The 13926-nt window shown below is 35.1% G+C and overlaps 1 protein-coding gene across 1 annotated transcript in view; it reads left to right on the top strand.

The window, feature by feature from the left end:
• The window catches only part of LOC111161334 (chromosome unknown C12orf40 homolog), a 65758-nt gene extending 54816 nt beyond the window's left edge, over positions 1 to 10942 (top strand). Inside the window, exons 11-12 of the mRNA XM_022524932.1 lie at positions 6826 to 6908; positions 10475 to 10942. Coding sequence (XP_022380640.1) covers positions 6826 to 6908; positions 10475 to 10942 — 551 coding nt within the window. The remainder of the gene's footprint in view (positions 1 to 6825; positions 6909 to 10474) is intronic.
• Positions 10943 to 13926: the final 2984 nt, after the last annotated feature.

The following is a 13926-nucleotide window of genomic DNA, read 5'->3' as shown; positions in this document are numbered from 1 at the left end:
TATTCATCTGTTGATGCACATCTATAGTTCTTTCCATAGTTTGGCTATTGTGGACATTGCTGCTATAAACATTGGGGTACATGTGACCCTTCGGATCACAGAATTTGTATTTTTTAGGGTAAATACCCAGTAGTGTGATTGTTGGGTCATAGAGTAGCTCTATTTTCAGCTTTTTGAAGAACCTCCATGCTGTTTTCCAGAGTGGTTGCACCAGCTTGCATTCCCACCAACAGTGTAGGAGGGTTCCTCTTTCTCCACATCCTTGCCAACATCTATTGTTTCCTGACTTGTTAATTTAGCCATTCTGACTGGTGTGAGTTGGTATCTCATTGTGGTTTTGATTTGTATATCCCTGATGCCGAGTGATGTTGAGCACTTTTTTGTTTCTCTGTTGGCCACCTGGATGTCTTCTTTGCAAAAATATCTGTTCATGTCCTCTGCTCATTTCTTGATTGGATTATTTGTTCTTTGGGTGTTGAGTTTGATAAGTTCTCTATAGATTTTGGGTATTAGCCCTTTATCTGATATGTCATTTGTGAATATCTTCTCCCATTCTGTCAGTTGTCTTTTGGTTTTGTTGACTGTTTCCTTTGCTGTGCAAAAGCTTTTGATCTTGATGAAATCCCAATAGTTCATTTTTGCCCTTGCTTCCCTTGACTTTGGTGATGTTTCTAGGAAGACGTTGCTATGGCTGAGGTCGAAGAAGTTGCTGCCCGTGTTCTCAAGGATTTTGATGGATTCCTATCTCACATTAAGGTCTTTCATCCATTTTGAGTCTATTTTTGTGTGTGGTATAAGGAAATGGTCCAGTTTCATTCTTCTGCATGTGGCTGTTCCAATTTTCCCAACACCATTTGTTGAAGAGAGTGTCTTCTTTCTATTGGACATTCTTTCTTGCTTTGTCAAAGATTACTTGACCGTGAGGGTCTATTTCTGGGCTCTCTGTTCTGTTCTGTTGATCTATGTGTCTGTTTTTGTGCCAGTACCTTACTGTCTTGATGATGACAGCTTTGTAATAGAGCTTAAAGTCTGGAATTGTGATACCACCAACTTTGGTTTTCTTTTTCAACATTCCTCTGGTTATTCAGGGTCTTTTCTGATTCCATTAAAATTTTAGGATTATTTGTTTCATTTCTTTGAAAAAAATGGATGGATTTTGATAGGGATTGCATTAAATGTGTAGATTGCTTTAGGTAGCATAGACATTTTCACAGTATTTGTTCTTCCAATCTATGAACATGGAACGTTTTTCCATTTCTTTGTGTCTTCCTCAATTTCTTTCATGAGTACGTTATAGTTTTCTGAGTACAGATTCTTTGCCTCTTTGGTTAGGTTTATTCCTAGGTATCTTATGGTTTTGAGAGCAATTGCAAATGGGATCGACTTTTTAATTTCTCTTTCTTCAGTCTTGCTGTTGGTGCATAGAAATGCAACTGATTTCTGTGCATTGATTTTATATCCTGACACTTTACTGAATTCCTGTATCAGGTCTAGCAGTTTTGGAGTGGAGTCTTTTGGGTTTTCCACATAAAGTGTCATATCATCTGCAAAGAGTGAGTTGACTTCTTCTTTTCCTATTCACATGCCTTTTTATTTCTTTTTGTTGTCTGATTGCTGAGGCTAGGACTTCTAGTACTTTGTTGAATAGCAGTGGTGATGGTGGACATCCCTGCCGTGTTCCTGACCTTAGCGGAAAAGCTCTCAGTTTTTCTGCATTGAGAATGATACTTGCTCTGGGTTTTTTGTAGATGGCTTTGATGATATTGAGGTTTGTACCCTCTGTCCCTACACTTTGAAGAGTTTTGATCAGGAAGGGATGCTGTACTTTGTCAAATGCTTTTTCCGCATCTATGGAGAGTATCATATGGTTCTTGCTCTTTCTTTTATTAATGTGTTGTATCACATTGATTGATTTGCGGATGTTGAACCAACCTTGCAGCCCTGGAATAAATCCTACTTGGTCGTGGTGAATAATCCTTTTAATGTACGGTTGAATCCTATTGGCTAGTATTTTGGTGAGAATTTTTGCATCTGTGTTCATCAAGGATATTGGTCTGTAGTTCTCTTTTTTGATGGGATCCTTGTCTGGTTTTGGGATCAAGGTGATGCTGGCCTCATAAAATGAATTTGGAAGTTTTCCTTCCATTTCTATTTTTTGGAAGAGTTTCAGGAGAATAGGAATTAGTTCTTCTTTAAATGTTTGGTAGAATTCCTCTGGGAAGCCATCTGGCCCTGGACTTTTGTTTGTTTGGAAATTTTTTGATGACTGTTTCAATCTCCTTACTGGTTATGGGTCTGTTCAGGTTTTCTATTTCTTCCTGGTTCAGTTTGGTAGTTTATATGTCTCTAGGAATGCATCCATTTCTTCCAGATTGTCAAATTTGCTGGTGTATAGTTGCTCATAATATGTTCTTATAATTGTCTGTATTTCTTTGGTGTTGGTTGTGATCTCTCCTCTTTCATTCATGATTTTATTAATTTGGGTCCTTTCTCTTTTCTTTTTGCTAAGTCTGGCTAGGGGTTTATAAATCTTATTCTTTCAAAGAATCAGCTCCTAGTTTTGTTGATCTGTTCTACTCTTCTTTTGGTTTCCATTTCATTGCTTTCTGCTCTGATCTTTATGACTTCTCTTCTCCTGCTCAGTTTAGGCTTTGTTTGCTGTTCTTTCCCTAGCTCCTTTAAGGGTAGGGATAAGTTGTATACTTGAGATCTTTCTTGCTTCTTGAGAAAGGCTTGTGTCACTATATACTTTATTCTCAGGACTGCCTTTGCTGTGTCCCAAATATTTTGAACAGTTGTGTTTTCATTTTCATTTATTTCCATAATTTTTTTCAATTCTTCTTTAATTTCCTCGTTGACCCATTCATTCTTTAGTAGGATGCTCTTTACCCTCTATGTATTTGGGTTCTTTCCAAATTTCCTCTTGTGATTGAGTTCAAGCTTCAGAGCATTGTGGTCTGAAAATATGCAGGGAATGATCCCAATCTTTTGATACCGGTTGAGACCTGATTTAGGAACCAGGATGTGGTCTATTCTGGAGACTGTTCCATGTGCACTAGAGAAGAATGTGTATTCTGTTGCTTTGGGATGAAATGTTCTGAATATATCTGTGATGTCCATCTGGTCCAGTGTGTCATTTAAGGCCTTTATTTCCTTGTCGATCTTTTGCTTGGATGATCTGTCCGTTTCAGTGAGGGGGGTGTTAAATTATTATTGTATTATTGTTGATGTGTTTCTTTGATTTTGTTGTTAATTGGTTTATATAATTGGCTGCTCCCATGTTAGGGGCATAGATATTTAAAATTGTTAAATTGACAAACCATAAGTGACTCTTAATCTCACAAAACAAACTGAGGGTTAATGGGGGGAGGGGGGTTGGGGGGGGTGGGATTATGGACATTGGGGAGGGTATGTGCTATGATGAGTGCTGTGAAGTGTGTAAACCTGGCGATTCACAGACCTGTACCCCTGGGGATAAAAATATATGTTTATAAAAAATAAAATTAAAAAAATAAATAAAATTGTTAAATCTTCCTGTTGAACAGACCTTTCAAGTGTGATATAGTGTCCTTCTTCCTCTCTTATCATAGTCTTTGCCTTAAAATCTAATTTATCTGATATAAAGATTGCCACCCCAGCTTTCTTTTGATGTCCAATAGCTTGATAAATTGTTTTCCACCACCTCACTTTAAATCTGGAGGTGTCTTTTGTGTCTTGGAGACAGAATATCAATGGGTCTTGTTTTTTTTATCCTTTCTGATACCCTATGTCTTTTGATTGGGGCATTTAGCCCATTTATATTCAGGGTAACTATTGAAAGATATGAATTTAGTGCCACTGTATTGTCTATAAGGTGACTGGTATGGTAAATTGTCTCTCTTCCTTTTTGGTCTACTACTTTTAGGCTCTCTCTTTGATTAGAGGACCCCTTTCAGTATTTTCTGTAGGGCTGGTTTGGTGTTTGCAAATTCTTTTAATTTTTGTTTTTCCTGGACGCTTTTTCTCTCTCTTATTTTCAGTGCCAGCCTAGCTGGATATAGTATTCTTGGCTGCATATTTTCTCGTTTAGTGCTCTGAATATATCATGCCATTCTTTTTGGCCTGCCAGGTGTCTGTGGATAAGTCTGCTGCTAATCTAATATTTCTACCATTGTATGTTACAGACTTCTTGTCCCATGCTGCTTTCAGGATTTTCTCTTTGTCACTAACACTTGTACGTTTTACTATTAGATGATGGGGTGTGGACCTATTTTTATTGATTCTGAGGGGAGTTCTCTGTTCCTCCTGGATTTTGATGCTTGTTCCCCTTGCCATATTAGGGAAATTATTTACTATAATTTGCTCCAGTATACCTTCTGCTCCCCTCTCTCTCATCTTCTTCTTCTGGGATCCCAATTATTCTAATACTGTTTCATCTTATGGTATCACTTACCTCTCGAATTCTCCCCTTGTGGTCCAGTAGTTGTTTGTTTCTTTTTCCTCAGCTTCTTTATTCTCTTTCATTTGGTGTTCTATATCACTAATTCTCTCTTCTGCCTCATTTATCTTAGCAGTAAGAGCCTCCATTTTTGATTGCACCTCATTAATAGCTTTTTTGTTTCAAATTGTTTAGATTTTAGTTCTTTTATTTCTCCAGAAAGGGATTTTATTTTCCAGAAACTGATTTTCTAATATCTTCCATGCCTTTTTCGAGCCCAGCTAGCACCTAGAACTCTACTTCTGACCTATTGCCAATGAGGCAATATTAATATTATATACCAAATTCACAAAAAATTTTAAAGCTGTATACATGTAGGGGTGCCTGGGTGGCTCAGTGGGTGGCTCAGTGGGTTAAAGCCTCTGCTTTCAGCTCTGGTCATGTTCCCAGGGTCCTGGGATTGAGCCCTGCATCGGGGTCTCTGCTCATCGGGGAGCCTGCTTCCCCCCCCGACCCCCGCCTGCCTCTCTGCCTAGTTGTGATCTCTGTCTGTCAAATAAATAAATAAATCTTTAAAAAAAAAAAAGAAGCTGTATACATGTAAAAATTGAGGCTATTTGAAAGATTTCTTGAAATTTGCATTTCTTGCCTCTTCTTTTCCCCAATTTCACTGCTTTATAGCAGCTCCTCATCACTTCAGAGCGAGATTATTGCTTTAATTTTCTAACTGACCTGAATTTATTCAGTCTTACCCTTCTTTACTCTGTCTTCAGTTAGATGCCTTGGTAGATAATCTAAAATGCAAATTTCTTTAATATTAAAGTATATCCTTATACTTTCTTTTTCTTCTGCCCCATATGCTGTTTTTCATCTTGTGTCTCTAGAAAATGTTCATTAATCTTTCAAAAAATATTTTTTATACTGTGCTTTTTCTTTTTAAGATTTTATTTATTTATTTATGTGTTAGAGAGAGAGACAGAGCTGGAGTGGAGGGAGGAGCAGAGGGAGAGGGACAAGCAGACTTCATGTGGAGCACAGAGCCCAATGTGAGGCTTGATCCCATGACCCTGAGATCAGGACCTGAGCTGAAATCAAGAGTTGGACACCTAACCAACTGAGCCACCCAGGAACCCCTATGCTGTGCTTTTTTTGTAGCTCTTCCCAACTCTCTTTGAGCTTACCACACTCTGTTCTTTATTACTTTTCTACCTTCTGAGACTTCTGTTGCACCTAATTTTGTGACTTTTTCTTTTAAACGGTGTTTTTCTCCATTAGAAGATTCTGAACACTTTGAACATTGTAGGCATGCTGTGTTTTCTTATGATTATAGTGCTCTACATAAAGTAATTAATTACTCAGTAAGTGTTGAACTGAATTGATATTTCAATCTGCATATCTTTTCTTACACCACTATAGGTAAGATATTCATTCAGCAGACATTTGTCTTCTATTCTAATGACTCTGGGTTTACTGTACCTATGAAGTGAATGAACCTTACCAGGGGAATGCTCTTACATTATGGTGTTAGTAAAATCCTACCATTTACTTTTCTGTACTCTGTTTTCTACTATCAGGAAGAACCTGATCTACAGGTGTATAAATTTTCTTTTAGAATGATGCATTCTAGAAGTTCAGCTAAGTCCTCTCTGCCTCTCAGCTAACTGATGGTTAGATTCTGTTACAGAGAGCATTAGTCCTGATCTGAGGCATGTATAGATAGTACTTACAGTTTATTGCATATAGGAGGACATGTGATTTGATATGAGTTGTTGCTCCACATTCCATTACCTTGTGCTTTTCTTGATAGCAAACCCATTTTCACAAACAAGGAGAGGAGTGGTTGAAGCTACTGTCAGTCTGTAGTATTTTTGCATTGTAGGGAGTCATGACCTACTGCTCAGGTGCATCTTTGAACTTTAATTGGAATCATAAGAGAACACATTAAGCATATAATGAAAGAATATCATACTGGAAGCTTTGAATTGATTTTTTTCATATAATTTTGATTGTACAATGAATCGTCATTTACTGGATTAGCAAATATCTGGCCCTTGGGACTTAATAAACTTGGCACTTACTTGTTGCAGTTGACACTTTAAATTATTTGTTTGTAAAAAATGGTTTATCTCTGGAAAAAAAAGCAATCCATTTTTCTTTATTCTTTCTTCCCTTATGTTATATACTCCTTTATTACAGATACAAATGTTTTGAATGTAGAATAAACCCATAATACCCTATCAGAAATGCAAGCTGCCAAGTATTCAAGAGTTTAACTAGTTTTTGTACAGTTTAAAGTGCTATAGAATGTCAGCTGAATTTATTTTACCAGAAAATTTCTTCTGCCTCTGTATATATTTTGTAGAGCATTAACAAATACCATTCTTCATCAGTTAAACCTTTATTTTCAGATCATGATTCTTCACAGAGTAGTCAGTCTGCCAGTTACTCTCCAAGGCCAACAGATAGTTGCTTCAGTTCTAGTTCAGAGATGGTAAGTTACTTTTCTTTTTGCTTATTAATTTATGTTCTGCTTATTTGGAATTACTTGTATTTCTCACAGTTTTCCTTTACATTTTGAGAAAAATAATTATCAGTAAGTGGTGAAAATAAATATAAAGAAAAAATTTAAAAATATTTAAAATGTAAGAAACTTATAAACAGAAATGTGTAATTGAAATGTTGGTATCATTAATTAACATTTATTAAAATGATGTGTTCATTGTTACTTACAAAAGCTACCCTTATCAAGATGTATATGTGTATATGTTAAAGTTGTATGCTTTTTAAAATTTCCACTCACAATAATTGAAAACCTGAAGCAGCTAAGAATATTTAGAAAAAGTCTGAAGACTTATATGAAGAAAACTATAAAAAGTTGAGTAATGTAATCTGAACAATTGGAGTGACAGTTATGTCCTGAGTAGGAGAGCTGCATTTCTCATAAATCACATGTTTCAGTGGAATTCTTCTTCATTGAATCTTCCATCTTTTTTCTTTTTTTTTTTTCTTTTTTTTTTTGGTCTCTGGCTCACCATTCAAACTGCTCTTGCTAAGGAAAAAACACCTGTGACCTGTATGTTGTTCTATATCCCATTGACATATGCTATCTTGACTCAAGACCGTTTTCAACTTTATCACTTTAGCCTGGATCCTTATTGATATGTCTCAGTTGATAGATCTTCTTGGATATTTCACAAAAATCTCCTTTTCTTTATATATTCAACTCCCTGGTCTTTGCCCCAGATCAGTGTTTCTGGTAATTCCTGTATGCATAGATACCTTTTCATCCACTCAGTTGCTCGTGCCAGATATTTAGTTAACTTTGCCATTTCTTCCTGGCTTCTCAGTTTTCTTCACCACATTCATTCTATCTTTTCATCCAATCAGTTTTACTTCCAGAATAAATTGCATATTCATCTGCTTCTCTCAGCTTCTGCTGTCAGCACACTAAAGTACTGATGTATTGTTCTTGCACTATTGTGGTTATCTCCTGGGAGATATCTCTACTTCACTCTTGCCCCACTTTTTTTTGTTAGCAGTCAACATGATCTTTTGAAAACCTAAATTGAATCATGTTATTTCTGTGTTCAACTATTCAGTAATTTATATTTTACCTTGGAATCTTAACTACTTATGTGGTTAAAGCCATGTGTAATCTGGCCTCTGGCTACATCTCCAACTTCTGCTAGTCTCCCTTTAACAGCATAGTCCACATGTACTGACATTTCACTTTGCTTAGCTTACTGGTCTCTCTTCTATTTCAGGGCCTTTATATATTGTTTCCTCTACCTTACTCTTATTCATCCTTTAAGTTTCAGTTCAAATATGTGACTTCTAAAACCCATTCTTTGGCTCCTCCTAATTTAGGTCCTTTATGGGGCGCCTGGGTGGTTCAGTTGGTTAAGCGTCTGCCTTCAGCTCAGGTCATGATCTCTGGGCTCACATTGGGCTCCCTGGTCAGCATGGAGTCTACCCCTCTGCCTCTCACCCTGCTGCTGTCTCTCTCTCTCAAATAAATTAAGAAAAAAATAATTTCCTTAGATATGCTTTCAAAGTGCCTCATACTTGTTCTTTATAATGATTTTCTCAATTTGTAATTATATATACATGTATATGATTATTCAGTTACTATCATTTCCACCTATGAGAATGTGTGCTTTAATGGGGCAGCAACCATGTCTGCTTCACTCACATTGCAGATGCTAAAGGAATATTTTCTTGAATAAATGTATTGAGTGTGTTTTTTTTTTTTTTTTCCAATGTGTGCCCAGCCAGTCTCAAGGCTATTTCTTGGGCTTACTTTTTCTATTTTAGTGCCAGTCCACTGAGGCTATATCTCATTTTAGGGTATTTATGTTAACTCTTTTTTTTAAAAAAGCTGGAATAATCAGTACTTTAGATAAAATTTTTGTTAAAATATTTTGGTTAGTTCAGTAATTAAAAGATAAATTTTTCATGAAGTTGAAATATTCAAGCTAGCAAACTGAAATCTATGCCTATTAAAAGTTTTAAAACTGACTTTTTAGATAACAATTGAGATATTTATTCTTTTTTTTTTTAAATCAATCTTTCTTTCTCTCTCTCTCTCTCTCTTTCTTTCTTTCTTCTTCTTTTTTTTTTTTTAAAGTAGGCCCAGCACAGGGCTTGAACTCACAACCTTGAGATCAAGACCTGAGCTGAGATCAAGAGTAAGATGCTTAACAGACTGGGCCGCCCAGGCACCCTGAGCTATTTGTTCTTATTTAACTTTTCTTTTGTCTGCTTGATTTCCTGTTAGCTTATACTCTTCTTTAATTATACCTTTCATGAGACTGGGCCTATAAAGGATACAATTTAGATGTTTTTTGACCTAACAAGTCAGTGAGTGAATAATGTGTTTTTTTAATTCCTTTGTAAAAGGGAAGGGGGATGATGTAGAGACAAAATAGGGACTGATAAGAGAAAAAAATTTATGAGAGACTGATAAGAGACAAAAATTTTTCTTTTTTAGTTCTTTTGCATTTTTAAGATTTTTTTTTTTTATTTAACAGAGAGAGAACGAGCGCTCATGCAGGAGTGCACAAGCAGGGAGAGCTGTAGAGGGAGAGGGAAAAGCAGGCTCCCTACTGAGCAGGGAGTCCTATGTTGGGCTGGGATCATGATCTGAGCTGAAGACAGAAACTTAACAGCCTGTGTCATCTGGGCACCCCTCTTTAGCATTTTTAATACAAGAATTATTATTATTGTTCTTGCTATTTTAAAAGTCCATAAACCTCCTGGGGAGTGATAGATTATTATTATTTTTCAAAATTTTAATTCCAGTGTAACTAACATAGTTTTATTAGTTTCAGGTGTACAATATAGTGATTCAACAATTCTATACATTACTCAGTGCTCATCATGATAATTGTACTCTTAATCCCTTTCACAAATTTTACCCACTTCCCCATTTCCTCAACCCACCTCCCCTCTATAGTTAAGAGTCTGTTTTTTGGTTTGTTTCTTTTTTCTTTGTTTATTTGTTTTGTTTCTTAAATTCCACATATGAGTGAAATCATATGGTATTTGTCTTTTTCTGACTGATTTCTTTCATTTAGCATTATAGTCTCTAGATCCATCCATGTTGTTGTAAATGGGAAGGTTTGATTCTTCTTTATGACTAATACTCCATTATGTATATATGTATATGTATATATCAAATGATCTTTATCCATTCATCTGTCCGTGGAGACTTGGACTGCTTCCATAATTTGGCAGTTGTAAATAATGCTGCAGTAAACATAGGGGTGCACATAACTTTTTGAATTAGTGTTTTTGTATTCTTTGGTTAAATGCCCAGTAGTGGAACTACTGGATCATATGGTAGTTCTATTTTTAACTTTTTTCGAGGCATCTCCAGAGGCAGATGACTGTTTGAAGACTGGTTGCTGGTATAACACTTTTGAGTTGCAACCTGCCAAGTATCTTCTGTATTTTGAAATTTTCTATAGTATGAATTTTGAGAATGCCATGAAGTGATTGAATGATTTTTGTAAATTTAAGCAAAAATTTACAGCAAAATTACTAAATTTCTTTTAGCCATCTGAAGATGAAGATCAAATATTGCAAGAAATGGAAGAGTCAAATAGGAGATCCATCAGAATCAAAGAAACAACTAATAATTTTTATCTAGAAAGGATGCCGAAACTTCCATGTGGTAGGATTATTAAGAACAGTGCCAAAATTCATAAACAAAATGAAAATCTTCACCAGTTCTCAATGAAAAATAATACAGATAAGTTTCCACTGTCTCAGTGTAATTCAGCACACATATTACAAAACAAAACTAGTAATAACTGCATTCTACATGTTGCAAGGTGTGATGCATGGGTACAAACAGACAGTGAACCTGTAATAGAAGAAAAATTAGATGCTGCTGTACAGTGTGATATAATTTCAAAATGTAAATGTAGAAATAATGTGTCTTCTCCTTGTAATATTGAAAAGTGCAGTGAAAGTATTAAGGCAGATACCACTGGAGGGCAGGAAATCCTTAAGAACAACTAATATTCTAAAATCTCAGCTTAAAATTTAGCATTTCATTTAATGTTCAGAATTTCATGAACATAACAAGGAATGAGAATGTGTAGATAAGCACAAGGTGAAAATATTTGAAGGATATATTTATGGCTTATTTTAAAATACTTAAATATTAATGTATACATTTAATTTTACATAGATTTTTTAACATCTACATAGATATATCTTCAAGATATGCATAGTATATCTTCAAGTTTTTAGAAAATATATATGTACATTTACTGTTTATAATTCTCATGGTATTATGATATGATGCTGTTTATGGATAAAAGTATGTTTAATTGCTTCCTTCAGCTTTTTCTTTATTTTAAAATTTAGTGCAGCTACGTCCATTAGCAAAAATTTTCTCCAAGATTTTAAGACAGAAAATAATGCTAAATAATAGCAAACATATTTTATAATCTCATAAGAATTTTGTTAGCTACTTATATTATGAATTTGCATGTCTTCTTGTTGCAGGGGCCATGCTAATCTTTGTATTGTTCCACTTTTAATATGCTTCCAAAGTGAGCACTGTTAGCCACTATATTAAATATTATACCCTCATTTTAAAAAATTCTGGCATTTTTAGTTAAAATATATTTTCTATTGTGTTTGGATAATGTTTTTTATTGGAGCTTATATTCAAAGGAAAGTGTTTTTGTCTTCAAGATATAAAAAATATTTCAATGCTTTGGTAAGAGATATGTTCAATATTGGGAAAATGATTTATGTTCACTAATTTTAATCTTGCTAAGATTCTTTTCAAAATTATCAGATTTGCTCATTTATAAAATACAGGCTTCATTTCCTACATAACATTTATTTTTTTGTTTCAGGATTTTAAATGTTCATACTCTGGAATTGACCATTTGTATGGAATATTACAAACTACACAGCAAAAGGCATTCTGATACATAATTGAACCAAAAAATAGAGTTGGTAGGAGTTTCTGTGCCTTTAAAGAAAAGGATGATGAGATATTGCATTGTCACATGCACACATATCTATTCAATAGTTTGTGCTGCAGGGGTGATCTGAAGCATAATGATTTAGAAACACCAACAGCTGATATTTAAATGGTACCAATCTTAACTTTTTAAGCTAGTTTTAGGAAGTTACTTTTGCAGACTCAGAAAGCTCAAAGACCTCCCAAGTATTTTCTTAAAGTATAGTAATCATCTCATGAAAGGGGAATAAATTATCCAGTGTACACTGATAGTTTTTCAAAAGGCTCAGTTTTCATTGTGATATTAAACAAAAAGTATTCCGTCATGGGTTGATTATCTTGAGCATTATTGTGCAAAGTATGACATAGCAATGAAGATCAATATATAGAAAAAGAGGACCCTTTATTGGTGATACTAGAATAAGATCAAGCTGTGAATTTTAGGTTGGTTTCAAATATCAAATAAATGGAGTTTTTTTCCAAATACTAATCAAAGTCTACTAGTACTGAAAGCACATTCATTACAGAAATCTAAATGTAGTTATATTTTTATCAATATCATAATGTGGAAATTAAGCTCAGTAAGGTTAAAGGAATGTGAGTACTTTCTAGAACAGTGACCACATAGGATAAAGTGCAGTGTAGTAAAGAATGTAAACTTGCCCCAAAAGAGATCTGCCCTGTGCCTTTGGCTTTTGGGATATAATCTCTAAGTGCTTGGAGTGTCGTTCATGCCTGATAGAAATCTTTGTTAGCCTGGGGACTTTGGGCCAAGTTAAAAAGTAACAGTGTGATTTAGAATGAGACTTGGGGTCAGGCTGTATCAGCTCAACTTCTTAAGGCTTTTAGAAACTGAGGTGAGCATGTGGAAAGTCAGCCATGTCACTGTGATGGAGTCCCAGTAAAGACTGTAGACACTAAGGTTTGGTTGAGCCTCCCTGGTTACAGTATTCTGTGTGTTGTCACACATTAATACCAGGAAGGTTTGTGACTCCATAGAAGAGGACTACTGGATGGTCTGCATTTATCAATTTCCTAGAGTGTGTTTCTTCCCTAGGCTGATTTTAATCTGTATTCTCTTCCTGTAATAAACTGTAACTGTGAGTATAACAGCTTTCAATGAGTTCTGAGTCCTTATAAAGCAAATTACTAAATTTGAGGATGCTCCTGAAACCCCTGAAATAAGTATAGTTTTGTGGACTGTTCCCTAACTTTGCAGTTGCTAACTATTTAGGTGTTTTAAGAAGATAAAAATATTGGAAAGGAAAGTGAGTACAGATTTACAAAACCAAAAAGACATCTCTTACATAGTAAAATAGATTGTAGCATACTTCTTAAAATATAATATTGTTTAGGTTTTCCTTTGGTGAAACCATTTAATGAAAAAAAAAACTGAAGTTAAACACCTTTCTTTCCATATTCACAATTTAAGATGTATAAAACAAAGTAAATGCTAGCTGATGTTTATCCAAATGAAACAAAATTGGAAGCTTAAATGATTATGCACACATTTGTAATGTAAACTACCAATCACAGTGCCTGCAAATAAGATAATGTACAGTCAGTAATGGCTGATGGATATGATAACTGATCTGGAGTTGATATTTAACGTATTTGTGAAACAGTGCTTTATTTTGGTTAGAATTAATTACTCTAATAAGTTGCCATTTGTAATAGCAGGAAGTTATCTTTAGGGATAGTCTCATGTAATTTTCTTTTATAGCACTTAGCCATAGTTGTAATTTATTTGTGATTTTCTTAGTAAATGTTTATTTTCCCCATGACACCAGATATAGCAGTGAGGCAGATGCTATTCTTGCTCTGCTCACATTTCCTTGGCACTTTCCATTTCAATACATGCCAACCTGATTTCCAACTGACAGCATTTGTGACTTACTTCCTGAGAGGTTTCTCTTGGCTGCAGACATGTGCTCCATGTGCAGGCAGGCAGGAAGTACCAGGGAATTAATGCTGTTTGAGAGAAGTCTTTTAAAACAATGACTGATGGGGGGGGGGGGGGGGC

Source organism: Enhydra lutris, unplaced genomic scaffold (genome assembly GCF_002288905.1).
Source record: "Enhydra lutris kenyoni isolate GAN:26980312 unplaced genomic scaffold, ASM228890v2 scaffoldscaffold84, whole genome shotgun sequence".
Lineage (NCBI taxonomy): Eukaryota > Metazoa > Chordata > Mammalia > Carnivora > Mustelidae > Enhydra > Enhydra lutris.
This window is presented reverse-complemented; position numbering and strand designations above follow the sequence as displayed.